The 27,966-nt window shown below is 40.8% G+C and overlaps 1 protein-coding gene across 1 annotated transcript in view; it reads left to right on the plus strand.

Moving 5' to 3' along the window:
- The window catches only part of XYLB (xylulokinase), a 52,264-nt gene extending 29,815 nt beyond the window's left edge, over window positions 1–22,449 (plus strand). The window contains exons 16-19 of the mRNA XM_063114521.1: window positions 12,020–12,078; window positions 13,586–13,673; window positions 16,145–16,239; window positions 21,367–22,449. Coding sequence (XP_062970591.1) covers window positions 12,020–12,078; window positions 13,586–13,673; window positions 16,145–16,239; window positions 21,367–21,444 — 320 coding nt within the window. The 3' untranslated portion in view covers window positions 21,445–22,449. The remainder of the gene's footprint in view (window positions 1–12,019; window positions 12,079–13,585; window positions 13,674–16,144; window positions 16,240–21,366) is intronic.
- The last annotated feature ends 5,517 nt before the right edge of the window (window positions 22,450–27,966 follow it).

Raw genomic sequence — 27,966 nt, forward strand, 5'->3', positions numbered from 1 at the left:
TTGGTCAGGGTTCTCCATAGAGACAGAACCAATGGGATATGTATATAAATATATGAGAGGGGACTTATTAGGGAAATTGACACACCCAATTGTGAAGGCTGAGTTGTCTCACGATAGGCTCTCTGCAAACTGGATGCTGGTAGCATGGCTCAGTCTAAATCTGGAAGCCTCAGAATCAGGGAAGCCGATGGTGTGATTCTCAATCTGAGTCCAAAGGTCTGAGAGCCAGAGGTGCTGCTGGTGTAAGTCCTGGAAACCAAAGGCTGAAGAGTCTCAAGTTCTGATGTCCACACACAGGAGAGAAGAGTGTATTCCAGCTCCAGTGGACAGATGGAGAGATTCAGCTTTTCCTCCATTTTTATTCTCTCCAGGCCCCCAGCTAATTGTATGTGGCTGCCCATACTGAGGGTGGATTTTTTCCACCTACTCCATTTAGGCCTACATGTTACTCTTTTCTGGGAACACCCTCATAGACACACCCAAAAAGATTGCTTTACCAGGTTTCTAGGTATCCCTTAATCTAATCAAGTTGACATCTAAAATTAACCATCACACCTACCTAATGGCTTTTTAATGAAGGAAGGAAAAAAAAGGAAGGACGGTAGGAAGGCAATAAAAAACTTTTAAAGAAGAGAAGGGTTCATTTACGTTTAATGTAATTATTGATATGATTGGGTCTACATATCAATTTTGCTTTTTCTTATCTTTTGTTCCATCTGTTCTTTTTTCCTTCCCTCCTTCTTTTGGATTAACTGAGCAATGTTTAGTATCCTATTTTATCCCTATTGGCTTTTTAAGCTAGACCTCTTTATATTGATTTTTAAATTGAAATCCTTAATTTGAAAAGCCTAGTTTGCACTAATATTATATAGGCTTACCTTGGAGATACTGCAAGTTCAGTTCCAGACTACTGCCATAAAGTGAATATTGCAGTAAAGCTAGGCAGAGAGATTTTTTGGTTTCCTAGTGTGTACAAAAATTATGTTAACACTATACTGTAGTCTATTAAGTGTGCAGTAGCATTATGTCTGAAAAAAATGTACATACCTAAATTAAAAAAACTTTATTGCTAAAAAATGCTAAGGATCATCTGTACCTTCAGGGAGTCATAATCTTTCTTTGCTGTGGAGGATCTTGCCTCGATATTGATGGCTACTGACTGATCAGGGTGGTGGTGGTTCAAGGTTGGATGACTGTGGCAATTTCTTAATATAAGACAACAATGAAGTTTGCAGCATCGATTAACTCTTCCTTTCATGAGAGTTTTCTCTGTAGCACATGATGCTGTTTGCATTTTACCCACAGTAGAACTTCCTTCAGAATTGGAGTTAATGCTCTCAAAACCTGCCATTGCTTTATCAACTAAGTTTATGTAATATTCTAAATCCTTTGTTGTCATTTCAACAGTGTTCACAGTATCTTCACCAGAAGATTACATCTTAAGAAACCACTTCCTTTGCTCATTTATGAGAAACACTTCTCATCTGTTCAAGTTTTATCATAAGATTATAATAACTCAGTCACATCTTTTGGCTTTACTTCTAATTCTAGTTCTCTTGCTATTTCCACCACATCTGCAGTTATTTCCTTGACTGAAGTCTTGAACCCCTCAAAGTCATCCACGAGGGTTGGAATCAACTTCTTCTAAACTCCTGTTAATGTTGATATTTTGACCTCCTCCCATGAATCATGAATGTTCTTAGTGGCATCTAGAATGGTGAATCCTTTCCAGAAGGTTTTCAATTTACTTTGACTAGATCCATCAGAGTAATAATTTTCTATGGCAGCTATAGCTTTACAAAATGTATTTCTTAAGTAATGACTTGAAAGTTGAAATGACCCCTTGATCCATGGGCTGGATGTCGTGTTAGCAGGCATGAAAATAACATTAATCTCTGTGTACATCTCCATCAGAGCTCTTGGGTGACCAGGTGCATTGTCAATGTGCAGTAACATTTTGAAAGGAATCTTTTTTTCTGAGTAGTGGGTCTCAACAGTGGGCTTAAACTATGCTGTAAACAGATGTGCTGTTATATAGGCTTTGTTATTCCATTTATAGAGCACAGGCAGAGTAGATTTAGCATAATTCTTAAGGGCCCTAGGATTTTCAGAATGATAAATGAGTGCTGGCTTCAACTTAAAGACACCAGCTGCGTTAGTCCCTTACAAGAGAGTCAGCCTGTCCTTTGAAGCTTTGAAGCCAGGCATTGACTCATCTCTGGCTATGAAAGTCCTAGATGGCATCTTCTTCCAATATAAAACTGTTTCATTTACACTGAGAATCTGTTGTTTAGTGTAGCCACCTTCATCAGTGGTCTTAGCTAGATCTGCTGGGTAGCCTGCTGCAGGTTCTGCACCAGCACTTGCTGCTTCACTGTGCACTTCCATGTTACCGAGACGGCTTCTTTCCTTAAACCTCATTCACCAACCTCTGCTAGCTTCAGACTTTTCTTCTGCAGCCTTCAGAGAATTGAAGAGAGTTAGGACCTTGCTCTGGACTAGGCTTTGGCTTAAGGGAATGTTGTGACTAGTTTGATCTTCTATCCAAACCACTAAAACTTTCTTCATATCAGCAATAAGGCTGTTTTGCTTTCTTATCATTTGTATGTTCACTGGAATAGCACTTTTAATTTCAAGAACTTTTCCTTTGCATTCACAACTTTGCTGTTTGGCACAAGAGGCCTAGCTTTTGGCCTGTCTCGGCTTTTGACATACCTTCCTCACTAAGCTAAAATCATTTCTAGCTTTTGATTTAAAGTGAGACATGTGACTCATCTTTTTACTTGAACCCTTAGAGGCCATTGTAGGGTAATTAACTGGTCTAATTTCAATGTTGTGTGTCTCAAGGAATAGGGAGGCATGAGGAGAGGGAGAGAGACAGGAACGGCCAGTCAGTGGAGCAGTCAGACACACATAACATTTATCGATTAGGTTTGCTATCTTGTGTGGGCATGGTTCATGGTGCCCCCAAACAATTAACAATAATTGCATCAAAGATCATTGATCACAGATCATCATAACAGATATAAAAGTAATGAAAAAGTTTGAAATATTGTGAGAATTACCAAAATGTGACACAGAGACATGAAGCGAGCACATGCTGTTGGAAAAGTGGCACTGATTGACGTGCTTGAGGCAGGGTTGCCACAAACGTTCAATTTGTAAAAAACACAATGTCTGCAAAGCACAGTAAAGCAAAATGGAAAAAAAAAAAAAAGTATGCCTGTACTTTTGAATTTATTATGAGCACACTTGCACTACAAGAGAAGCTAAGGAAGATTTTCAAGGTAAAGGGAAAATTATACCAGATGGAAATAAGATCTTCAGGAAGGAATGTAGAACATCTGCTGGCAGTGGATTCCTCCATTTTTGTCTGCCTGAAAATCTATTTGTTTCGCTTCTCATTAAAAGGATGTTTTTGTATGGAATTCTAGGTTTACACTTTTTACTTTCAGCACTTTAAAAATGTCATCCTGTTGTCTTCTGGACTTCTAAAGTTTCATATGAGAAATTAGTGTTGTTCCCCTGAGTGGTTTTTTTTCCGCCCCCCCTCTGGCTGATTTAAAAATTTTCCATTTATCTTTGACTTTCAGCAGCTTGATTAGGATGTGCCAAGGTATGGTATTTGTATTTATCCTCTTTGTGATTCACTGAACTTTTTGGATCTGTGGGTTAATGTTTTTCATCAGTGTTGGAAAATTCTTAGCCATTATTTCTTCAAGTATTTCTTTCCCCCCCATTCCCTCTTTTATTTCCTCTGGACTTCAGTTACACATTTGCTATTGTCCTGTAGGTCTTTGACACTCTGTTCTCTTTCTTTTCTTTTCTTTTTTCATTTTTTTCTCTCCCTACTTCAGTTTGGATAATTTCTATCAACTGTTTCCTATTCACTCTTCAATTGTATCCAGTCTGCTATTAAGCCCATCTAACAAATTCATTTTGGATATTGTATTGTTTTTCCAGTTCTAGAATTTCCATTTCATTATTTTATAGTTTCTTATTTTTCTGCTGAAATTTTCTGTATTTTAACCATTTTGTTTATCTTTTTGTCTGGCTTCATATTATATTTATAATATAATACAAAGCTCCTATCTGTTAATTCACCTGAGAGTCTGCTTTCATTGACTATTTTAGCTTCCATTACCTGCTTCTTAAAATGTCATACAAATGCTGTACATTGTGTTTAAAAGTACAATGTTGATTAATTTAAAAGTAACTAATTAAAATTTTTTAAAAAACCTTTCTACTTTGAGACAAGTGTAGATTCACATGCAGTTGTTAAATAAGTAGCTAATGTTTGCTGGCAGAAAAGTCTTGCCTTTCTATCAGGAAGCTAGAGTGACATAGTGGTCTTTTTTATCTAATCAGAAGTTGGGTTGGTACTTGGCTGCCACTTTAGTTGGGTTTTTTTTTTTTTTTTTTAAAGATGACCGATAACGGGATCTTAACCCTTGACTTGTTGTTGTCAGCACCACGCTTACCCAGGGAGCAAACCAGCCATCCCTATATGGGATCCGAACCCGTGGCCTTGGTGTTATCAGCACCGCACTCTCCCGAGTGAGCCACAGGCCGGCCCATGGTTTTAATTCACCAGTGGCTACAATGTCTTGAGGTTCGGATCAGGCCCCTCCCTCCTGCAAGTCTTTGAGATCTAATCACTGTGAAATTACAGAGCTTCTTCTCTGTTTTTCAGCCCTGTCTCTAGCTTTCACATCACTGCTTCCACAGTAGAAGTCCATTGGAGAGTAGGGAGGACTAGCTCTGTATTTAAAGATCCTTCAGATCCCAGTGCACCACACCAGCTCAAATGCAATTGTTAAATGTTTGACAGGTTTCCCTTTATCCTAGCAAAGTTTATCTGCTTAGAGAGGCTTACTCCACCTTTCTCATACTATAGGAAGAAATCAGCACTTAAGGGCTCATCTCATTCTGCAATTCAGTTGATTTAGACTTCTTGCATTTATAAGTTTTGAGAGCTTTAAATAAAAATGTGATTTGTTGTTGTTTATTCCACATTCTCTTGTTGTTACAGCACAAGTGCTGTTCTCTCTCGACCATCACTATCTTAACCAGAACCCAAACTATATGTCTTTTATTAGACTAAGGTGTGTTATTTTTTATTGTGAAAAATATCATGTATACAGTAGGGTTTATGCATCTTACAACTAATTATAAAGCCTATTAATAAATTAAAAACCTGACTATCAGCATTCTGGTTAAGAAAGAGAACATTGCCAGAACCTCAGAACCTTCCTGTGTGCTCTCTTCAATTGCACCTTCATTTTCCCCTCACTTCCATAAGATGATTACTTCTGTCTGGATTTTTGTATTATCATTCTCCTGGGGTTCTTTATGAATGCCAGCTATGAACACAGCCCTAAATTTACATTGTTTTGTTTTGCCTTTTTCTGAACTTCATAATATATGGAATTATATGTGTTGTGACTTGCTCCTTTAACTCAGTGTCATGAATTCATCCATCTTAATTTGTATAGCTATTAGTTGTTAATTTTCATTGCAGTATAGTATTCCATCACAGGATTATACCACAGCTTAGTTATCCATTTGCTGTGGTCTGAATGTGTCCCCTAAAATTCATCTGTTGGAAATTCATGCAATTTCCAATGCAACAGGGTTGGGAGGTGGGGCCTAATGGGAGGCAGAGCCCTCGTGAATGTATTAATGCCACTGTCAAAAGAGCTTTCAGGAGTGAGGTTTGCCCTTTTCTGCTCTTCTGCCATGCAATGACAGAGCATTCCAGGTGCCGTCTTGGAAGCAGTGACATGGGGTCCTAACTTGCTGGTGACTTGATCTTGGACTTCCCCGCCTCCAGTCTGTGAGAGATAAATTTCTGTTCTTTATAAATTATGTAGTCTGTGGTATTGTGTTATAGCAGCACAAAACAGACTAGAACACCATTCTTCTGTGAAATATAGTTGGGTCTTCCCAGTTCAGTATTATGAACAATGCTGCAATGAACAATCTTGTAAATGTCCTTGGCTGATTTTTCTTTTTTCCATTTTTTTCCTCGTAAGCAGGCATTGCTAGTAAATGGACAACCTGAATACATATTCTATTTCTATAACTTGTTATGTTTGGCTAGCATTTTATATATAAAAAAATATATATGTATATGTATAAGTCAGGTACTTTTAGAGAAGGCCTTCTCACACAGGTGCCACGTCATTGCCCTGGATTGTCATGCATTAGCCTAGACTACTCAGTTACACCATCCTCCTGGCTCCTGAAGGCATTTCCATTGTTGATGCGTGAACTTAAAGGCTTTTTTTTTCTCTATTAATTATCCTTAACATTTTAACATAGACAATAAAATTTGTAGTTTTTGATCAACATTAAAATTTTACGTTCTATTCAGTAATTCTATTCTCTACTGGAGAAGGACATCATGATTCCTCTCTTCTCTCCTTTCTTTACCTCCTTCTTTTCTAGTTCCAGAATGTTTCTAATTTGTGCATATTATACATCAATAATTATTTTAATTATAAGTCTGGCTGGTTTCTTTGATTACTACTATTTTCTCTTTTGGCTTTGTCTTTCATATGTGCTTCAGTGCATCCTTCACTGATTCTTTCAGGTAGAGGTGGAGGTATGTGAGGAGAATGCTATGTGACTCTGAAAATTTGTGTATTTTGCCTCATTCTTAAATACTACTTGTATAAAAAATGGGATTCTGAGTTCAAAATCATATTACTTCAGAACTTTAAAAATGATGTTTGACTATTTTCTTTCACTGATTTTTCGTGTTGCCAGCGAGAAGCCCAGTGCCTGTAAGAATGGTATTTTTTCTCTACAGAATCTTTTAGAATCTTCTTTGTTCATAGAATTCTGAAATGGCTCAGTGTGTCTAGGTATTCATGCATGTGCTGAGCACTCATGGGCCCCTTTCATCTGAAGACACTGATTTTCTTTAGCTTGGGAAAATTTATCACATTATTTCTTTGATTATTTCTTTCTGTTTTCTCTGTCCTTTTTATAAGAATCCATATTAGACCAGAGGTTTTCAAAGGGGAGCAATTTTGCCCTCCAGGGAACATTTGACAGTGTCTGAAGACACTTTTGGCTGTCACACGTGGGGAGAGTTACTGGAATCTCATGGGCAGAGGCTGGGGATTCTGCTAAACATCCTGCAATATACAGTCATTCCTTGGTACCTGTGAGGGATTGGCTCCTATACCTTCCTTGGATACCAGAACTCACGGATGTTCAAGTCCCAGTGTTTTAGTCTGTTTTGTGTTGCTATAACAGAAATACCTGAGACTGGGTAATTTATAACGGAAAGAGGTTTATTTGGCTTACGATTGTGGGACAGCTGCATCTGGCGTGGGCCTCAGGCTGCTTCTACTCACGGTGGAAAGTGGCAGGCAGCTGGCGGGTACAAGCAGATCACATGGTAAGAGGAAGCAAGAGAGAGAGAGAAGGTGCCAGGGTCTTTTTAAGCAATGAGCTCTGTCAGGAACTAATAGAGCGAGAACTCACTTATTACTCCCCGCTCCCCCAGGGAGAGCATTAATCCATTCATGAGGGGTCCAGCCCCATGACTCAATCAGTTTCCAACACTGCCACATTGGAAATCAAATTTCCAGATGAGTTTTGGAGGGGACAGCACATCCAAACTACATCACACTACAATAAAATAGTGTATTATTTGCATGTATCCTACATATATCCTCCTGAATATTTTAAATCATTTCTAGATTACTTGTAATACCTAATACAATGTAAATGCTATATAAATAGTTGTTGTACTGTCTTGTTTAGGGAATAATGGCAAAGAAAAAAGTCCATACCTGTTGGGTACAGACACAATTTTTTTTCAAATATTTTTGATACAAGGTTGGTTAAATCCACACATGTGGAACCCACAGATACAGAAGGCTAACTGTACGGAACAATTCCCCTCAAAAAGAATTGTCTAACCCAAAATGCCAATAGTGCCATGGTTGAAAAATCCCGTATTAGACTAGATGTTGGACTTCTGGTCCTAATTTCTTTCTTTCTTTCTTTTTTTATTGAATCATAATTGATTATACATATTTTGGGATTCAATGTTGACATATGTTGATCAAATCAATATTACTAGTATGTATATTGCTACAAATTGTACTTATTCTTTATGCCCCTTGTCCAATCTCTCCCTATCCCCCCTTCCCCCTCCCACTTCTGATAACCCTAGATTTTCTTCTCTCCCTTTGAAAGAGTAATGGTTACTCTGTTGATTTGTTGCCTAGATGATCTGTCCAGTGCTGAGAGGTGTGTTCAGGTCCCCCAATATTGAAAAGCCTTCTTCATGGTGCTGCACACCATGGCTAGGTTACTTTTCCTGCAGTTGGACATTGAGGATGTTTTTGGTTTTTCAACATGGAATCACGCTATAACATTTTCCCGCATCTTGGATTCTTTCCCTAGGAGGCTGGCATTCCTTTCCTCTTCCCAGGCACTATCTTAAAGGCCAAGGGTGGAGATGGGAAGAGCTGAGAGGTGGGGACTGAATGCCCTCTGCTGGACAGAGCCAAGGTGCTACATGGAAAGCAACAGGACCTTAAAACATTTATTTGTTTTCTAATACATAATAAATAAATGTCCTTTTGTCATAAAAGATTCATGCAAATCAGAAATATAGAAAAAGCAGATGCCCCCCTTCATAGGTCTCCCAGACCCAGTCCCTTTCGCCTAGACTGTTTCCTGTGACTTTATACGGTAGTTGAACCATATGGAATTGCCGGTATTTGAGTGATTTTGATCTTCAAAAATGGCAGTTGCATATGGTTCAATCTGGGTACATAAGTGTATGTCTGGTTTGAACAGAAATGCTATTATACTCTATGTATTATTCTGAGACATTTTTCATAACAGTACACACAGGTCTACCTTTTCATTTTTCATGACTACATGGTATGAAGTCTGCTAAATTTTGGTTAAATTAAATTAATCAATTTTTCATCATAAATTTTATGCTGTTGAGATACTGAAGCTTTCTCCTGCTCCAGTGTCATAGAAATATTATTTTATGTTTTCCTCTGTTAATGTTATAATTTTACCCTTCACATTTAGGACTTTGATCCATCTGGAGTCTACCTTTGTGAATGGTGTAAATTGGGATCCAGTTTAATTTTAATTTTTTCCACATGTTGATCCAGTTTTCCAAATACTGTTTATCTACTAAGTGGTCTGTTTTCTGTCATTACTTGTAGCACCCCTTTATGTTTTATCAAGTTCCTATACGTGAGTCTTCCTTTCCTCCCTTTTCCACTCCATTGGTTTATTGGTCTGTTCTTGGGAGAGATCACTGTTTGTGCTATTGCAGCTTTGTAGTACATCTGTATTATTTGGCTGGGGCTGCCATAACAAAATACCACAGACTGTGGGGCTTAAACCACAGAAGTTTGTTTACTCACAGCTCTGGAGGCTAGAAGTCTGAGATCAGAGTGTTGGCAGGTTTGGTTTCTTCCCAGGTCACTCTCCTTGGACTGTGGATGGTCATGTTTTCTCTGTGTCATCACATGGTCTTCTCTCTATGTGTCTCTGTGTCACTGTTCTCTTTTTATAAGGACATCAGTCATACTGTCATACATCAGGCCCACCGCAATGACTCCATTTTAACTTAATTACCTCTTTAAAGAGATGGATCTGTCTCCTAAAATATTCACATTCTGATGAGATGCTGGGGTTAGGATTTGGGGGGGCAGGGGACAAAATTCAGCCCATAATCTTGTCTTAATATCTACTATAACAATTTTCCTTCTCCTTTCTTTTCTTTTTAAAAATATTATCTTAGCTGTTTATAGATCTTTATTTTTCCATAAGTATTTTATAATAATTTGCTTTTGTTTCTAAAATTACCCAGTTGGAGTTTTTATTGAGGTTGCATTGAATTTATACATTAATTAAAAAAAAAAAAAGCAGCACATTTATAATGTTAATTCAAACCCATCCAAGACCATGGAATATCTTTTAAATTTATTTAGATATTCTTTTTTGCCATTTAATAATAGTGTCAATTTTTTCTTCATAGAGACCTTTGAATTCTTTGCTAAGGTATTTCCTAGCTACATTACATTTCTGGTTGTCATTGTTAATGGTAATTTATTTTCTGTCACGTTTGCTAGTTGATTTTTGTTAGAAATGCCACTAACTATAGTTAAGTTGACTTTGAATCTGGCAACCTTATTAAACTTTTGTTAGTTTGCTTGTTCTTTATTTTTTTCTAAGTAGATGGCCTATTGTCTGCAAATAGTGATAGCTTTATTCTTTTTTCTTTCAATCTTTATACCTTTTATTTGTTTTTCCTGTCTTATGGCATTGGCTAGTGTATGTAGTACTGTGTTAAACAGTGTACTAGATGCTACGAATCTTTGTTTTGTTCCTAGTTGTATTAGCTATTCATTGCTATGTAAAAAATTACCTCAAAATATAGTGGCTTGAAACAACAGTGAACATTTATTATCTCACACAGTTCCTGTGGGTCAAGAGTTTGGAATCAGCACAGTTGGGTGGTTTTGATTTAGGGAATCTCCAGAAATTGCAGCCAATTGCAGTCATCTGTGGCTGCTATCATCTGAAGGCTTGACTGAGGCTGGAGGATGTGATTCTGCAGTGACTCACTCACATGGCTGTTGACAGTTCCTTGCCGTGTAGTCCTCTGCATAGTGCTGCTTGAGTGTCTTTATGATATGGTGGTTAGCTTCCCACAAAGTGAGTGATCTAAGAGACAGTGATCTATGTCAGAGCAAGATGGAAGAATTAATGTCTTTTATGACCTAGTCTTGGAATTCATACTCCCTCACTTACACAGTGTCCCTTTGGTTACACACGTCAGCCCTACTGAAGGTGAGAGGGGGCTGCATAAGATTGTAAATATCAGAAAGCAGGGATCATTTGGAAGCCATATTGGAGTCTGGCTGGCGTGCTAGTGTTAAAGAAAATGCTTCCAATTTTTTCTGTTAAGAATGATGTTTGCCACTGCCTCGGGGCCTGCCCAGGAACCCAAGGCAAGGAGTCGGGGACTGGATACTCCCCACAACCAGACACATGGCCAGCACAAAGGAGCATGCCAAAAACATCACCTCCATGTGGGTGGCCCACTACAGCCACCAAAATAACAATGGCTGCCACAAAAGCAGCTAGACACCACAAGAACCATGCAGATGGTCTGCCAGCCACTGGAGTGCATTGACACAAGGAGAGTCACCATCAGAGATAAAGAAAAGAAGAGGACATCTCTCCCCATAAAGCCCATTTCAGAGTGACAGAGAAGCGTCTGCTCTATGATAATATTGGGGGACCTGATCACACCTCTCAGCATTAGACAGATCATCTAGGCAACAAACCAACAGAGTAACCATTATTCTTTCAGAAGGAGAGAAAAATCTAGGGAAATTAGAGGGGGAAGGGGGGAGGGAGAGGGGGATGGGGAGAGATTGGACAAGGGGTATAAAGAATAATTATGATTTGTAACAATATATGTGCTAGTAATATTGATTTGATCAACATATCTCAATGTTGAACCCCCAAAATATGTATAATCAATTTTGATTCAATAAAAAATTTTTTTTAAAAAATGATGTTTGCTGTAAGTTTTGGATATATGGCCTTTACCAATTTAAGGAATTTTCCTTCTATTATTGGTTTGTTGAGAGATTTAAAAATAATAATAGTAGGGGTTGGCCAGTTAGCTCAGTTGGTTAGAACACAGCCTTATAACACCAAAGTCACAGGTTCGGATCCCCATACTGGCCAGCCGCCAAAAAAATAAAAAACAAAAATAATAATAACAATGAAATAAGACAGCAAAGGTGGATGGAGCAGCAGACACAGAAGCAAATGACATGTGGCAAGACTGCATGGACAGAGCCAGCTTCAGATCTTTCCCCCAGTCCTGCATGAAAAGTAGGAGGCATTGGCCTATCATAAGAACTCTGTGGCTGAAGAACTCTGGAAAACAGCCTTTCTGCCTTAGGGGAATTGCCACAACCATTTCATTTTCTCCTTTTCCTTGCAGTGCCCAAGACAAAGATTTTGGCCACTGGAGGGGCATCTCACAATAGAGACATCTTACAGGTAAGAGCTGGTAGTGGGGCCGTGCCCTGCAGCCTCTTCCATGTCTGTTACATCTAAGAGCCAAAGAATCAGCAGGACGGCCTGCCTCCGTTTCCACTCCTTCAGGAATGGGCAGCTCAAACCTCATAACCTCTAGGAAGCAGCTCTATTTTCTTACAGCTCACACTGTGAGCACATTCTGTCTCATGTCCAGGTGAATTGTACTGCCCTGCACAATCCACTCTGATACCAGCACTGGCCTCAGAGTCACATGGAAAGTGCCTGTCCTTCCACATGGCAAGCCTTCCGACATCTAATGCCAGCCTTGTCTACCTGAAGGCTTCTCCCATCCTATTTAACTATTTCTGATTCTGCCACCTTTCCTCTTATAACACAGTTGCCAGACTTTGTTACTGTTCTTCTGGTCCTCTATTGTGCTAGACTTATATGACCAAAATTGGAATCAACCTGCAGATGTCCGACACACAGGCTATCACATCGTGGGACCATGAGGTCCTCTTATGGTGACACTGTGCATTTTTGGATGCAGCCTGAGGCTACTTTAGCTGCTCAAGTACTGTATCACCTGTTGACTTGTGATATACCTGGCTTAGGTAAGATTCTATAGAAGCAGAGCCTGAAGTGGGAATTCTTTTATGAGTAGTTTGTTGAGAGAGTGCTACCAGGAGGAAAGGAACAAGGGACTCAGGATAAGGCCAGGGAAGAATGGTGACAAGGATGTGGTATTGGCTAGAGTCTGTTTCAGCTCCATCTCACGAGGAGATCTGGAGCATGAATTACACTGCAGAGTTGGTTCTACCTTGGGAACTGGGAGCCAACTGGTTGCCCTGAGGAGGGGTGATTATAATCTCCTATAAGAGGTGGCTTCTGTTCAACCAAGGTCAATTCTCTTGAGGAGAGAGTTCTGTGAGCCATTAGCAGCCAGTACTCATAGCAGCTGGGGGAGGGGTGCACACCGGTCCAGCAAAGGGTATCTGGGTGGGACATCAATGGCATCTACTACAGTATCCCTGATCAAGTAAGACCCTCCCTCAAGTCTTTTCCATGTGAACTCCTCTTTATATAGCTCCTTCATTCTAAACTTTTCTAATTTATTTTTTGGTTCTAAATGTAAAACTTCATTATTATACCCATAAAATATTCCCTTGTTAGTTTGTGTTTGCTTGGGCTTATTAATATTAGTCTGATGCCCAGCTAACCCCAGCTCTAACTCAGTGCCATTTGCTAAGCCTACTTCCTAAATCCTCAGTCCTGTCTTTGATAAAATGGTTATAAAGTACAAGGACAGCCTGGAGAGCTGTGGCCCTCCACTAGGGACTTCCTCCAGGTCATCCTGCCTATGTTATCACCAGGGAAGCATGGCCAGGTGTGCTCTTTTAAGGCTGCAGAGGTGGAATGGAAGGGATCAGAAAACATGAGGAAGGAAAGCCTAGAAATTGCATCCCAAAATACCCATGTTCCCTCTGAGGAGTGACTCACCGCAGTAAAACCTCTGTGTTCTTTTCAGGTGCTAGCAGATGTGTTTAGTGCCCCAGTGTATGTCATAGACACAGCCAACTCAGCCTGTGTGGGTTCTGCATACCGTGCTTTTCATGGTAGGTCAATGAATGGGTGACAGCTGTCCCTGGAAGTGGTTGGGGCACACTGGCTGGGCTGAGGAGGGTGGAAAGTGAGAGTGGGGTGTTCCCAGTCTTTGGGGACATTGGAGTCTGGGGGGCTTTAGCTTCATTTTTCTCCCTTCCAGCAGGCAAGAATCAACCCACACCTTTTTGTACCATTATTCTCTACTTAAAGTGGGGAAAGAGACAGAGTCTTAACTGAACGAGGCCTGGTCAGAGTCAGACTCAGCACAGGGACACTGGAAGAAGATATAGGGCATGCTTGAGGGCATGTGGGCATGGGTCCAGACAGCTGGTGACCAGGAGAGGTGGATGAAGTACAGGGCCATCTTTTCAGCAAGAGCAGTAAGCTGAGACAAAGGTGAAGGCTTCAGACTCAAGCAATCCAGGACCCTGGACAGCTCCACGGAGGCCCATTGCTCAGCTGCAGGCCTTGCTGACTAAAAGAAGCTCGCCTATCTCCGCGAGTTCTGGTGGCAGCAGCACATGGCCACAAGGGTGTTCCTTCTCCAATCAGGATCAGTTTGCCCTGTCCTCTGCCTGCTCAGGGAGCTCCTCCGGCCACCCGTGTACCTCAGGGACTTTGTCTTTCCCTCTAGTGGTTTAACTTTTTACACACCTATTTAAACTTTCATCTTTCTATCAGTGTTGAGAATTAGTCAGGGAACATATCTTTTTCTTAATAATTAATCTCTTGCTCTTTTATTCCAATCCCCCCACCCCATCCACCTCACCCCAGCTCATGCCACCTCCTCAATCAAGATCACTTGATTGAGAATTTAATTCCAGATTGTTATGTTTTTAATTACATTTTTCGTCATACTGTCTTTTATTTGCACTTGCCTGTGAGTTTTCTTCCTTCCTTCCTTCCTTTTTTTTTTTTTTTTCTTTTTAATAATTCCCTATGGTTTCTTTCTCCTTTATTTTTATACTAGTTTTGTTGGAATATATAACCTAAATAAATATTTTAAGAGAGAATTCAGTAGGTGATGATTTTTGAGGCCTGACATGTCCAACAAGGTCTTCGTTTCACCATCCCAAAGAATGACTGGGTAAAGAACACTAACTAAGCTCAACATACTTTTCCTGAGAACTTTGAAAATACTGTTTCATAATCTTCTGGCCTTCACTGTTGCCGATGAGAAGCATGGGGTCTGCTTTATACTCCTACTTCTGCAGAAGTGGGAAAGGAGTTATCCTTTGGGAACTCACTGCTATGCCGCACCGTGTTTTGTTTTTATTTTCTCCTTTCTGTGCTCATTTAATTACCAAAGGGTACCTGGGGCATTCCCCTGCTCTGCCCTCCAAAACCAAAGCCTGAGCAAATCCTAGCTCACCAGTGTCCACCCCTAGGCATATTAGCCACTTTATTTGGATATCTCTTCTTCCCAGCTGGGTCTGAGGATGAATCTCACATTCAGCCGGTCTGTGAATATGAGTGGAGATAAGACCCGAGTCTTTTGATTAGTTTCTCTGCTGACCACCTCACCACCCATCCCATTTCCCTATGCATACAGCTCTGACCTGGAACTCTTAGCATTCAGTTAGGAAAACTGGTCCTCACATCTTCAGGGGGTCCTCCTTCACTCTTGGTAGCAGCGTATTTCCCTGTCAATCTAGTACTACTGCTTAAATCGCCTAGAAAATCCTCATTATTTCTTGCCCACCTATGGCAACCTTCCCTCTTTTTTAGCCCTGCTACTCATTTTCTTGGTGAGTACTTATTGAGTGCCTCCTGTATGCCAGACAGTGTGGTAGGCACCAGAGCTACAATGGTGACCCAGAAAAACACAATCTCTGGCCTCATGGAATTTACAGCTCAGCAAAGGAGGGACCCTAAATGAATCATCACCCAAATATATGGTCATAAATTGTGAAAAGTGCTTTGTGGAAAAGCAGATGGTGCTTAGGGCTGGAGGGTTAGGGAGGGTCCCCCGAACAAGTGATATTCTCAGCTACAACTTATCTGAGGAGAAAGGAATAGGTGCGTGAAGACTAGAAAGAAGAACATTCCACACAGTGAAAAGGCGCTGAGGCAGAATGAGTTGGATGAAGACCAGTGTGGCTAGAATGTGGTGAGAGGTGGGGAGTGGGACAGCATGAAGGAGGAGGGGCGGTCAGGCCCTCCCCTTCTCTTTTATGGCAGGGTTAACTGGCTGATTCCACAGTGAGCAAAACAAACTAGGCCCCTGCTGAAGAGAGGCCTGCACTTGAAGTTTTTCTTCTTCTTTTTTAATGATCTTATTGAGGCACAATTTATATGACATAAAAATCGCCCATTTTAAGTATGCAATTCAATGATTTTTAGTAAATTTGCTGAGTTTTGCAACCATGACCACAATCCAGTTTTAGAATATTTTATCACCCCAGCAAGATCCTTTGAGCTGCTTATGGTTGACATCTTCATTTGCAACGTGCTCTTACATGAAATGACCTTTCCCTTCTAGGCCTTGCAGGTGGAATGGATGTGCCCTTTTCAGAGGTTGTGAAGTTAGCTCCAAATCCCAGACTAGCTGCTACCCCAAGCCCAAGAGCTTCTCAGGTGAGAGACTATCAGGATTTGATCATAACATTTGCATTCTGAAAGCTGACTAGGTTCTTTTTTCCAAAAAGATAAGTTTTCCTTTGTCACCTACATTAAACTTGATGTGGTCATCTAAAGGGGAAATCCTACTTCTTTTGAAATTATCAAGAGAAATGGAGCAAAAGAAGGCAGGTTGTCAACTGGAACTCACAGATACTGCTGATTTTATAGCCAGGAGTCAGAGCAATTGCTGGGCATATCTTTTTGCTCTGTATGGTGGTCCCCTCCATGTTGCTGAGCTATAGAAGCCATTGAAAGACTCTGTCACTGAAGCAGAAGACTTTCTGGGTTTTTAGCACTAAATCTCAAGTCTGGATCCAAGATAGCTGTGTAGTCACCAGGCCAGGAATTCCCTATGAAGGCAGACCCCACATGTGGCAGGTTGGCTTCTCCAGAAAGCAGAGTCTGAGATGTAGGCTAAGATGTGGGAGGTTTATTGAGGCGTGCTCTTGGGACCCACACCTGTGTAGGGAAAAGGAGGAGGCAGGATGAACACAGGGAGAAGATGACCTGCAGCGCAACCTCATGGAGCCCTCAGCCAGTCCTGCAAGAAGTTCTGAAACTGGGATGAGCCTTTAGAGTTTTACCCAGTTGGGCTGAGGGGGCCGGGTCTTTGTACCCCATGTCAATCAGTCATTGCATGCAGGCCACCTCAGGATGGGGTGAGGCTGCTTTCTATAGCTGAAGCCATCCCAAAAGGGGGCTGTCAGCTGAGGGTTGTCAGCCAGCAGCAGAATGAGAATAAGTTCTTCATTCCTGAAGGTGAATCTGGATGGGACACACAGCATCCACCACACCACTGTACCTGTTTGCAGAAGGTTCTTGCAGCCCAGGAACAGGGGTGGGTGCATTTTGTAAGGAACTGTGAAAGGTCTGAGATTTACCCAACTTGCAAGCTAACAAGTGAGCCTGCCACAGTTGCAGGCAGAAGACGCGAGACTCCTGGGTCACAGACAAAGGGCTTTACTACTCATGGTACATCAGGCAGCATGAGATTCATGCTTGCATCAGTTTCCCGTGGCCTCCAAGTTCCACAGGGTGATGCCGAATGGGCCCAGGTAGATGCTGTGCACATAATGTCTGTGTCACAACTGAGGGATCCCGAGCTTAGGAAAATCCCAACCTTATAAAGGAACTGCAAGCAACCCTGTCCAACCTTTGCCCCCAAAGGAGACATTATCTTTATTACCCTTGTCAGCAAACAAATTTTCCCTCTGCCTTGGAAGAGACAACATCTATGTCTCTGTGCTTTGTAAACATCCTTGAAAAGATAGTCTGAAACAAAACCTGCCACAAGACTTCTAGAAATGCCATGGAGAATTGTCTCCCAAATATCATGGAAGCAGGAGCTCATGCTTTCCAGGTGACCAGGCAAACCACACACACATAGGCGTGCCCAAGCTTCTGTTCTTTTTCTGTCACGTGTCTTTATGTTTGAGAGGCCACTGAATGCAGTGGAAAGATCTTACATTGAGATAAAGGGCATCAGGGTTCTGATTCTTATTCTGCCTCCTTCATCATGGGACCTTTGTGTGACCTTGAGCATAATTCCTCATCTCCAAACCTCTGTTTCTTGATCTGTGAAGTGGGTACAACATCTGTCCTACCTACTTTTAACCTCATTGTGAGGCTTAAAAAGAATCCTTGACCAAAATGATTTTATTATATAATAGAAAGTCAGGACGTGGTATTGGTTCAGTGGTTCAGCACTGGGGCCCTGGGTCATGTTCCCCCAATTCCTCAGATCAGCGATAGGAACATCATGCAAGCAACTTATGTCATGCTAAGTTTTCTGGTAGTCTCATTTTTTTAAAGTATAAACAAATATAAAGAAACAGGTAAGATTAATTTTAATAATAGATTTTATTTAATCCCAAATATTGCCATTTCAAGAGGTAATCAATTTAAGAAATTCCAAATGTGATATTTTATATTCTTTTTTCTGTATGAAACTTTTATATGAAATTTGGTGTGATACTCATAGTTCTAGACACGTTTCCAGTACACAAAGGCACACATGGTTGTAGCTACTGTATTGGATAGCGCAGCTCTGGATGTGCTCCAAATGGTCACAGGACGTCTGCAGCTGCTCCACATGTCATGTCCTCACACAGCTGTCTTCAAAGTCAGGAATCAGAGGGTGGCATTGGGCAGAGGGTCTCTTCTCACACACTTCTTGCTTATCAGGGAGAGAAACACTGGTCTCTTGCCCTCCCACATCCTCCCCCTGCCCCCAGCAGACTGCCACTTGGTCATATGGTTAGCCCTGTTGTAACAAAGTCTGGGGTAGGGTCTGGCCCTTCCATCTTCAGCAAGGGACAAGGTAACTGGGGAAATCTTTAGGGCAGCCAACCTCTTTATAGGAAGCAAATACTCGGTGGTATGTGCCCAGCCACTCTCCCTGGCTTGCCCAGGACTGAAATGACTAATAGCCCTTGGAACTCTTCATCATCAGACTCTTTATCATCAAACCGTGTAGCCTCAGAATCCTTCTCAACAGCAGGGTGCAAGCAGTGACAGTCTGTGATTGCTGGCCTAAGTGACCTATTTGCAGACTGGATTTCTGGAATGGACTGTAAACTTGAGAGCAGGACCACATCCTCTGTTTTCTCTCTATGGCACCTACAGCAGTGCTTGTGTTCAAGTGGAAACTGAGAGCAGTAATAGTGTTTTCTCCATTGGCTCAGGTGAACATGGAATTTCCTTCATGGGGAGAAGGCAGAGCCCCCTTACCTGTGTTCTCTGACTCCTTAATGTTCAGTCCAGGGTGGGACAGCCTTAGACCCCTGTAAAGCTAGGGCTTACAGACCCCTCGAGTCTGTTGCACAGATTGGGTCACAAACCCTTCACACGCAGGTCTGTGAGCTAGGTAATAGAAAAAAAAGGTTGTGGGAGCCGTAGGTATAGAAAAATGAATGGGTTTTATTCAGATCTAGGGCAACTATCCTAGTGGCTTCTCTGAGAGTTCTGAGAAGCACTGTGGATCAGAGCTGTTAGTCTTTTATACTTAAGTCCACAACCCTGGACACCTGGGTGCCCGTACACAACTTACATTAAGTAGTAACAAGGAACACCTGAGGATATTTACAGCAAATGCTCAGCAAGGTTCTGAACATCCGAGGGGCCCTGACATTTTCCTATTTTTCCCAACAACCCCTCTCCTGTGGGCCTCATTATAAAGGGCCACGAAGGGCTGGCTGGTTAGCTCAGTTGGTTAGAGCGCACTGTTACAACACCAAGGTCAGGGGTTCAGATCCTCATACTGGCGAGCTGCCCCCCCCAAAAAAATGGGAAGGGGGGCCCTGTTATACTTTGCTGTATTTTACTCATGTGGTCTGTTCCCAAGTACTTCACAGATGAATGGTTCACATGGTGGAACCAGTACATCAGTTATATCATCCTCATTTGGAACAAAGGAATTTATCCCCTAGTCCCTCACAGGCAGCTCAGACTCATCATGTACTTAGAAACCAGCAGGCTCCTTCTCTCTTATTCTCTTTGACAGCCTGAAAAAACATCCCTGAGCTTTCTCAAACAGAGCAGCTCCACCTGCACCAAGAATAGGCCCTGGTTGCATATCTTTTATTAAAATACTTGACTTTGGAGCTAATTAAGCCAGATTAAGAAGGAATGGGATTGCCATGAGTTCCTAGTTGTGTTTACTTGTGAGTCCCAAGAAAATTTGGGTTCCTTGGTCTTAAATGTTGCTTGTCTTTAAAACAACATGTGCTCTCACCTGAAGTGCACCTGTGTTTCTTAGGCAAGACTTAACAGCCACAGGCAAAAACTGCTTAAAGGAAAGGAAAAAAGGAATGAATGGTAAGAATGTGGGATTGTGTTTCTCTCTGGTCCTTTTTCCCTTGTTGATTTTGGTTGTGGTTTATTACACAGCACTGTGTATTTTAGAGCTCACTTCTTTTAAAATTCCACGTTACAACGTACTTTCATTCTTAAAAAAATGCACATACATATCATTTTTATGACTGTATAGTATTCTGTCTGGCTAAGGAACCAAATTTGCTTGAGCATTTTCCATGTCTTACAGCAGTTGCTTCTAGTTTTTCAATTATAATTAGCCTTCTGTGGGTAAAGCATTAACAAAACCCTTTCTATTCTGCGTGAGAATTTGATGATTGTTTAACTTTGTAGCTCTGTTTCCCTTGACACCTAATAAAAATGGAATATCTACAGTGTTACTAGACAGCCTTGCTTATGTTTAAATGGCCTTTGCTTGGGAAACTGCATCTGGACTAGGGAAATGGTAAATACCTGGTAGGAAGTCTGACTTAAGGCTTCCCTGAGTGCAGTGACTCCTTCTGGGCATGTCTCTTGCCTATGGAGTTGTTACAAGGGATATACCTGTGGGGCATGAGATTTTGAAGCCAGGCAGGTTCTTGCATCTGTACGATGTGGTTCTCAACTCCTTGTGCCTGAACTGTATCTTGGTGTGTGGGGGGAGTAAGGAGGCAAAGAGACCCTCTCCTGGAGCTGTGTGAACGGCTGTATGGACCACTGCGTGGTCTCCTATTGAAGAGGAGCACCTGCAGCCAACAGGCTGTGTTTCTCCCATCTGCCCTCTGAGGGCCAAGGTGTGACCCATGGTAGTCTTAGGAGTCGGAACATTTAGTGCTGTCTAAGAAGACTCTTGGTGGGCTTGGCACCCTTAGGATTATTTCCTTAGGAGAGCTTCACAGAAATACAATAACTAGGTCACAGGCTATGGACTTCTTAATATAGATATAAAGTTGAGTTGATTTACAAAGGGTTGTACCACCAACTTTCACCAGCTGTGTAGTGAGACAGTCATTAACAGATGCCCTTACCAGAATTTTTTAAACTTTTGTAGATTTGATTTAAAAATTGGTTTCTTTTCAATAGTTTACAGTTTTAAAAGATCTTAGTCTATTTGTTTGAGAACTACTAGCATTTCCTCTTTTGCTAATTGATGCTTCCTTTCTTTTGCTCAGCAAAGAAAAAGTTAAATTGCAAGTAAATGGGATGTAAAAATTTTGAATTGCAAGTTATAACCAGATGTAGGAGGCACCGTCCCTTCCTCCCATTCTAACCTGCTTTCTACACCTCTAGGTCTATGAGGCCATCCTCCCCCGGTACGCCAAACTTGAGCAGAGAATCTTGTCCCAGACCTGGGAGCCTCCAGAGTGAATTCTGCAGGCCAGGCACCCGTGCTGCTCCTGCCTGCCCAGACTCACCAATCCCACTTGGAGACATGGCCCTAGACAGCAAGGATCCTCTTCCCTGTCCTGAGCAGCTCTGCCTGCCTGCCCATGCTGACTCCTTGGAGTGCCCCAGCCCTGTCCAGGACCACCTTGAATCCACCTTCAGTACATCTTCGTGAAGATAGATGGGGGCTTGTGCCCCTGTGCCCTTGTGCACCAGGGTAGGAAAGCATCTCTCCTTGCCTGACTTTCATCCCAGAAGACAGGATAACACTGAGTCCAGAATATGTTCAATAAAAATTGTGACTTTTTCCCTTTCAAAGGCAGAATTAAAGCTCATCTGGGGACCTAAATCAGCAGAATGGAGGAATCAAAGCCCTCCCCACCTCCTGACCACAGTCTGTCCCTTTCTCCAAGCCTGATTCTTTGGCCACTTCTCCCCAAACCATGACCCACCCCCCTATACCTTGACCCCACTGTTCATCCTCTCCCACACCCCAGACCTCACAGCCACTTTCCTCCCACAACCCAAGCCTCCCAGACGTTCCTGCCCTCTTTGTTTCAGCTCTCTGAGGCACTGCCCCCAGTGTCTTTTCTTGTCTGCTCCATGCCCACCCCATCCTACATGCCCTTACCCTTCTCTCCTTTCAGCATATGTCCTCTCCCTCCTTGACCTCTCCTCCCTCCCCACACCCACCTGGTGTAACTCACCACCTCCCACACAAACAAACCCATCGGGCCTGGTGGGCCACCTCCTGTGCCCTCCTTTCAGCTCCGCCACAGGCTGCCTGACTCCTGGGCTCACCAGATCACTTGGGGGGTTGTCTCCCAGGTGGTACAATTTAGGGCTTTCTCTCTCTTATTGCAGTTCACTTGTTGAAGAAATTGTGTTATTTCTCTGGGAGAATTTCCCAAATCCTGGATTTCTTTTTTATTTTGGAGTGGCTGAAAAGTTGCGATTCTCACTTTCAGTTTTATTCCTTTATTTGTATAGGTGGTGAGTTCCTTTTTCTTTCCTCTCCATCCCTCCTGTTTTACTTTATAGCTCTCTATTCCTTGCTCAAATTATTGCAAAAGCCTTCCTAGGAAGTCCTCTGTGATCTGACTCCTGCAAAATCCTCCAGATTTTTCTTCTGTCACAGGCACTTTCAAATTAGGACTCCAGTTAGACTATGGTCTTACCCAGAGTGACAAAATGCTGCAGACAGGTCAAGGCCTGGTGGGTCAGGGCAGTGGCTAGTGGGAAGTCAAAAAGGAGGGGCTTAGAAAATGAGTGGGATGAGAGGCATCGCTTCTGATAGAGATGAAGCCATCCTTCAGGGAGTGATGTTTCTTGGAGGTTCAGTGGATGAAAAGGGGGAAAAGGAAGCCAGAAGCTAAAGGTAACAGCCCATCAGATACAACAGCAGTCCAAGATTTAGAAGAAAACAGACAACTCCTCCTATTGCAACCTAGACATTACTTGTTAAAGAAATTTTACATATTGACCAATAGAAAAGGGCTCTTTTGGACCACAAAACAGAGTAAATGTTAACATAACACTGCAACATGAATTTTAAAATAAACAAACAATTGTGGATATGAAAGAATGCCACAGATCAGAAATTCAAAAACTCAGAATAAAAATGAAAAAGCAACCAACATATGTGAAAAGACAACTGACCAAACTTGGGAAAGAATTTGAACAAAAAGATAAAATTATCACAGATAGGAAGACTACATTACAACATATCCAAATGAAGATAGATATGACCTCAAGTATGGTACAGCACATAGGAGGTAGGAACAAGAAAAATGAAGGCAACAAAACAATATAAAGGAAGAGTTGAAAAAGCCTAGAAAGAAAATGATAGATAAGAAGATAGGCAAAGAAAAGAACACAGGTAAAACTGGACCCCTGAAGACAGAAGATAGGACAATGGGGCAGAATTAATATTTAAAACTTTACCCAAAAGAAATTTCTGAAAACAAAAGAAGACCTGACACTATCTCTTTAAAGGGTCTTTCTTATTACTTGGAAAACAATTTTTTTGGGCAACTGGCTGGTGTGTACTTGGAAAATTGACCCAGAATTATCAACTTTGAGACATATCCTAGTGAGTTATTATACCTTGAAGGTAAGGAAAAAAACTATCCAGGACTCCAGGCCAAAAGACCTACTTACTCTCTTAGAAAGAAATGAGGTTGGTGTCAGACTTTCCAACAAAGCAAGAAAGCAGTGAAACAACATTTTCAAGAAACTCAAAGAAAGTATGAACTAAAGATTTTGTATCCAGCTAAGCTGTCCTTTAAGTATCAAGGATATAGAAAAAAGTTGTAATCATGCAAAACTCAGGGAACATTATACTACTAATCTCATCCTTAGGATTCTACTTAAACTAAAGCTTCATCCAACTAGAACATGATTGGGGATACTTGACCAAAAGACTAGAGGTGAGCATTGAATATCTTTGGTTGTAGATCTAAGACCAAAATGAAAATGGGAATATTGGTAGAAAAATCATATCAAATGGTACATGCTTTGGGCCGAGCCCGTGGCGCACTTGGTAGAGTGCTGCGCTGGGAGCGCGGCGACGCTCCCGCCGCGGGTTCGGATCCTATATAGGACTGACCGGTGCACTCACTGGCTGAGTGCCGGTCACGAAAAAACGACAAAAAAAAAAAAAAAAAAAAAAAAATGGTACATGCTTTGACAAGGTAAAAGTAACACAACTAAAAACCAGAAAAGAAGAGAGAGAGGAAGAGGAAAGTACAAAAAGCTCTTTGTGACATAGGCAATTTGTGAGAGACAAAGGATATCATTTAAAGTTGACAAACCAAACAGTTGATTCTTAAATAAAGAAAAGAGGTACTAAGAGCGTTAAAGATATGCTATACTATTAAAGGTAATTGTACAGAATAAACAATATAATCAGTAGAATAAAAATGCAAATCTCCCTCAATGCCCAAAGAAAAAGTAATAAAGGCAATAGATCACATAGTGAAAAACATGGAGTAAATGTAGCAACATACACTAAATTTATTAAGTCCAAGCATATGAGTCAATTAATAAATGTGAAAGAACTTAACTCATCTATTAAAAGAAGTATTTAAGAATGGCTCACAAGACAACATCTTATTGTCTGTTACTTACAAGAGATGCACCTAAAAATAAGTGATGCAGAAAGGCTAAATATTAAAGGGATGGGCAAAGATATACCAGGGAAGTAGAACAAAAAGCAAAGACTACCATGTCCATATCTGACAAGTTAAAATTCAGGAGAAAATTAGACAAGACAAAGAAGGGTAGTTTATAATGCTGGAAGCCACAATTCACAATGAAGATACACTAGTTTTGAATGTTACAACCTCAACTATTTGGTTTGTCAACTGTATTAGTCCATTTCTGTTGCTTATAACAAAAGATATGGAACTGGGTATTTTATAAAGAAAACAAAATTTATTGCTTACAGTTTCTGAGGTTGAGAAGTCCAACGTCCATCTGATGGTGGCAACAGTGACCCAGAGGTCTCACATTGCAACATGGTGGAAGCAGAGAGAGCAGAGAGAGAGAGAAAGAGAGAGAGATAGGAGAGAGACTCTTCTTTTAAAGCCCTCAGAACCATGCTCACAGCAGCATGGTCCTACAGTCTAATCACCTCTTCAAGGCCACGCTTTTCAATTTCCCACCCTCTTAACAGTCACCGTGGGGACCAAATTTTTAACATATAAAACTTAGGGGACACAATTCAAGTTTCAGAGAGTTTTGGGGGGACATAATTCAACCCACTACACCAACTTTAAATGATATTCTTTGACTCCCACCTATTGCCTATGCAACAAAGAGCTCTTTATACTTTCCTCTTTCTCTCTCATTATTTTAGTTGTGTGGCTTCTACCTTGTCAAAGCACGTAACATTTGCATAACAAGTAACTATGCAAGTAAAGATAAACAAAAACCTAGAAATAGTACAGAAGTTTAACACACCACTCTCTCATCCAAGACTGAGACAAAAAATATATAAGGATATGAGAGATCTAAATAATGGCAGTATCTGTAAAATAGATCTTCTGAATTGAACTTTTCACCTTGGTAACAGAGAATATAGCTATTATTCAAGTCATCTAGAGAAAATATTTCTATTAAACTACTCTTGGGGCAAAGGGGAAATATAAACCAAATTTCAGAGCTTCTACAAAAGGATTGATAATGAAGCCTATGGGATATAATTAAAGCAGTGATAAGTGAAATATAGCAATAAAATACTGTAACATTCATAAAAAGTGAAAGAATAAAAGAAAATGAATTAATAGCCAAATGAAAAAGAAAAAAAAAAAAGAATAACAAAGTAAAAGAAAGGGGAAAGAACTAATGAGGATAAGAACTCATTAAAAAGTTAGGAAAACAGAAAAAATAGAATTAGTAAATGAATAGTATTTTGATTATTTGAAAAAAAATCAAAACAGACAAACCATTAGCTAACTTAATCAAGTAAAAAAGGGGAAAAGCAGAAATACACACAAAAGAAACAATGGTGAAAAATTAACATTGAAACAGGAGAAAATTTAAATCTAAAGGACTATTCTGCACAACTCTATGCAATTTAATTTGAAAATCTAGATGAAATTTCAACTCAGGAAAATATAATTTACTAAAAGGACTCCAATAGAGATAGGAAATTTAAACAGACTAATTTTCATAAAGGAAATAGAAAAGATGTTTTTTTAAAGAAACTCCAATAAAAAAGGCTCTAGGTCAGATGGTTTCACAGGGAAATCCTACCAAATCTTCACATACCAGTTAATCCTAATACTACATAATCTGTTCCAGAACACTGGAAAAAAAAAAAAAAAAACTTCCAGATTGTTTTTATGAAGCAAATATAACATTGATCCTGATGGTAGGTTGCAAAAAATAGCCAATTCTTCACCTGTCCCCATTTCCACATACTTTGCCAAGGAATTTTGTTATGTTGTCCATTCTGTCTCTGGTCTCTGCTGTTTGACATGGGCTGTTCACAAACATGATGCAGACAGTGGCTTGAAAAGCACTTATGCAATTGAGATTGCTCTCTGCCTTTGTCATGAAAATTTTGTGCCTAAGCTAGTCTGACCAAAGCTGTCCAGGACAACCATAGGGTAGCTAACGGCCTAAGACATGTGAGTGAGTCCAGAAAATACCAGAACTGCCCACAGTGAGGTCCAGCCTAAATCACCAGCCTACAGATTCTTCAGCTAAATAAATACGTTTTGTGTTAAGGCTTTGAGATTTAAAATGATCTGTTACACATTAATAGATAACTGATACAGAAATCGGTGCCAAAACAAAAATCTAACGTGACATTGGAACAGGGCTGGATGGAGACTGGAAAAATGGAGAAAACCACTATAGGAGGCTGAAAAATGCAAGGAAGCTGTTAGAGGAGACTGGAAAAAAATGGAGACCAATATTTCCACCTGTGGTAACTTGGAAGATAGCAAATGTACCTAATGAACGTTTGGGCTTGAGAAAAAATATCTGTTGGCAGAATGTTGAAAATGTCAGCTGGCTATTACTCAGAAAAGAGCTAGTCAGGCTTCCAGTAGAATTTAGAGGGACTATAAAGGTGCTAGATTGGAAAATCCCCTCCTCATCAGTGTAAGTGGGACCTGTGACTTTCTTCTAATAAACAGGATGTGACAGGTGATGGAATGTCACCTAATAGTGTGACTTCCATCTTCCTAACAGACTGTAATGACTCTCTCCCTTGCTGGTTTGATGAAGGAAGCTGCCCTGTGGAGAGACCCACTTTGCAAGGAATGGAGGGCAGCTTCTGGCCAACATCCATCAGAGATATTGAGGGACCAAGACCCTCAGTCCAGTAATCCACAAAGAATTGAATCCTGACAACAACCATGTGAGCTTGGAAGTGACCCAGTCAAGCCTCAGATGAGAACCCAGCCCTGGTCAACACCTTGTTTGCAACCTTGTGAGAGATTCTGAAGCAAAGGACCAGCTAAGCTGTGCTGGGATTCTTGATCCATAGAAACTCAGATAATAAATGGGTGTTGTTTTAAGTCACTAAATTTGTAGTAATATTGTTATGCAGCAATAGGTACCTAATATACCCAGGGACCAGAACTGGAACCTAGTCACGGAACATTTTCCATCTACGAAGCAGGGGGCTTGGCAACACTTTCCCGGTGGGATTTTGGAATTGCTATGTTCAAGTGATTTACACTTGTCATTCTTCAACACTTTCCAAATGATAGTGCTTTTGCAATTACCCTGTTCTTGTTTGAACCACTTATGTTAAATACGTGGAGGACAATAATTTGTCTTTTAGTTCATACATCTTTGGATAATGAGTAGCCACATCCAGATCTTTCATAGATCATAATCTTGAATTTTGAGCCTGATGTCATGTTTGAGATTTTGGAAGACTCTGGGATGGGAATGCACATATTTTATATGTGGGAATGTTGTGAACAGTTGTGACCATAAGGGGAAAACTGAGGCAGTTTGCAAAACGGCCCCAAGAGCTTCACA

Source organism: Cynocephalus volans, chromosome 11 (genome assembly GCF_027409185.1).
Source record: "Cynocephalus volans isolate mCynVol1 chromosome 11, mCynVol1.pri, whole genome shotgun sequence".
Lineage (NCBI taxonomy): Eukaryota > Metazoa > Chordata > Mammalia > Dermoptera > Cynocephalidae > Cynocephalus > Cynocephalus volans.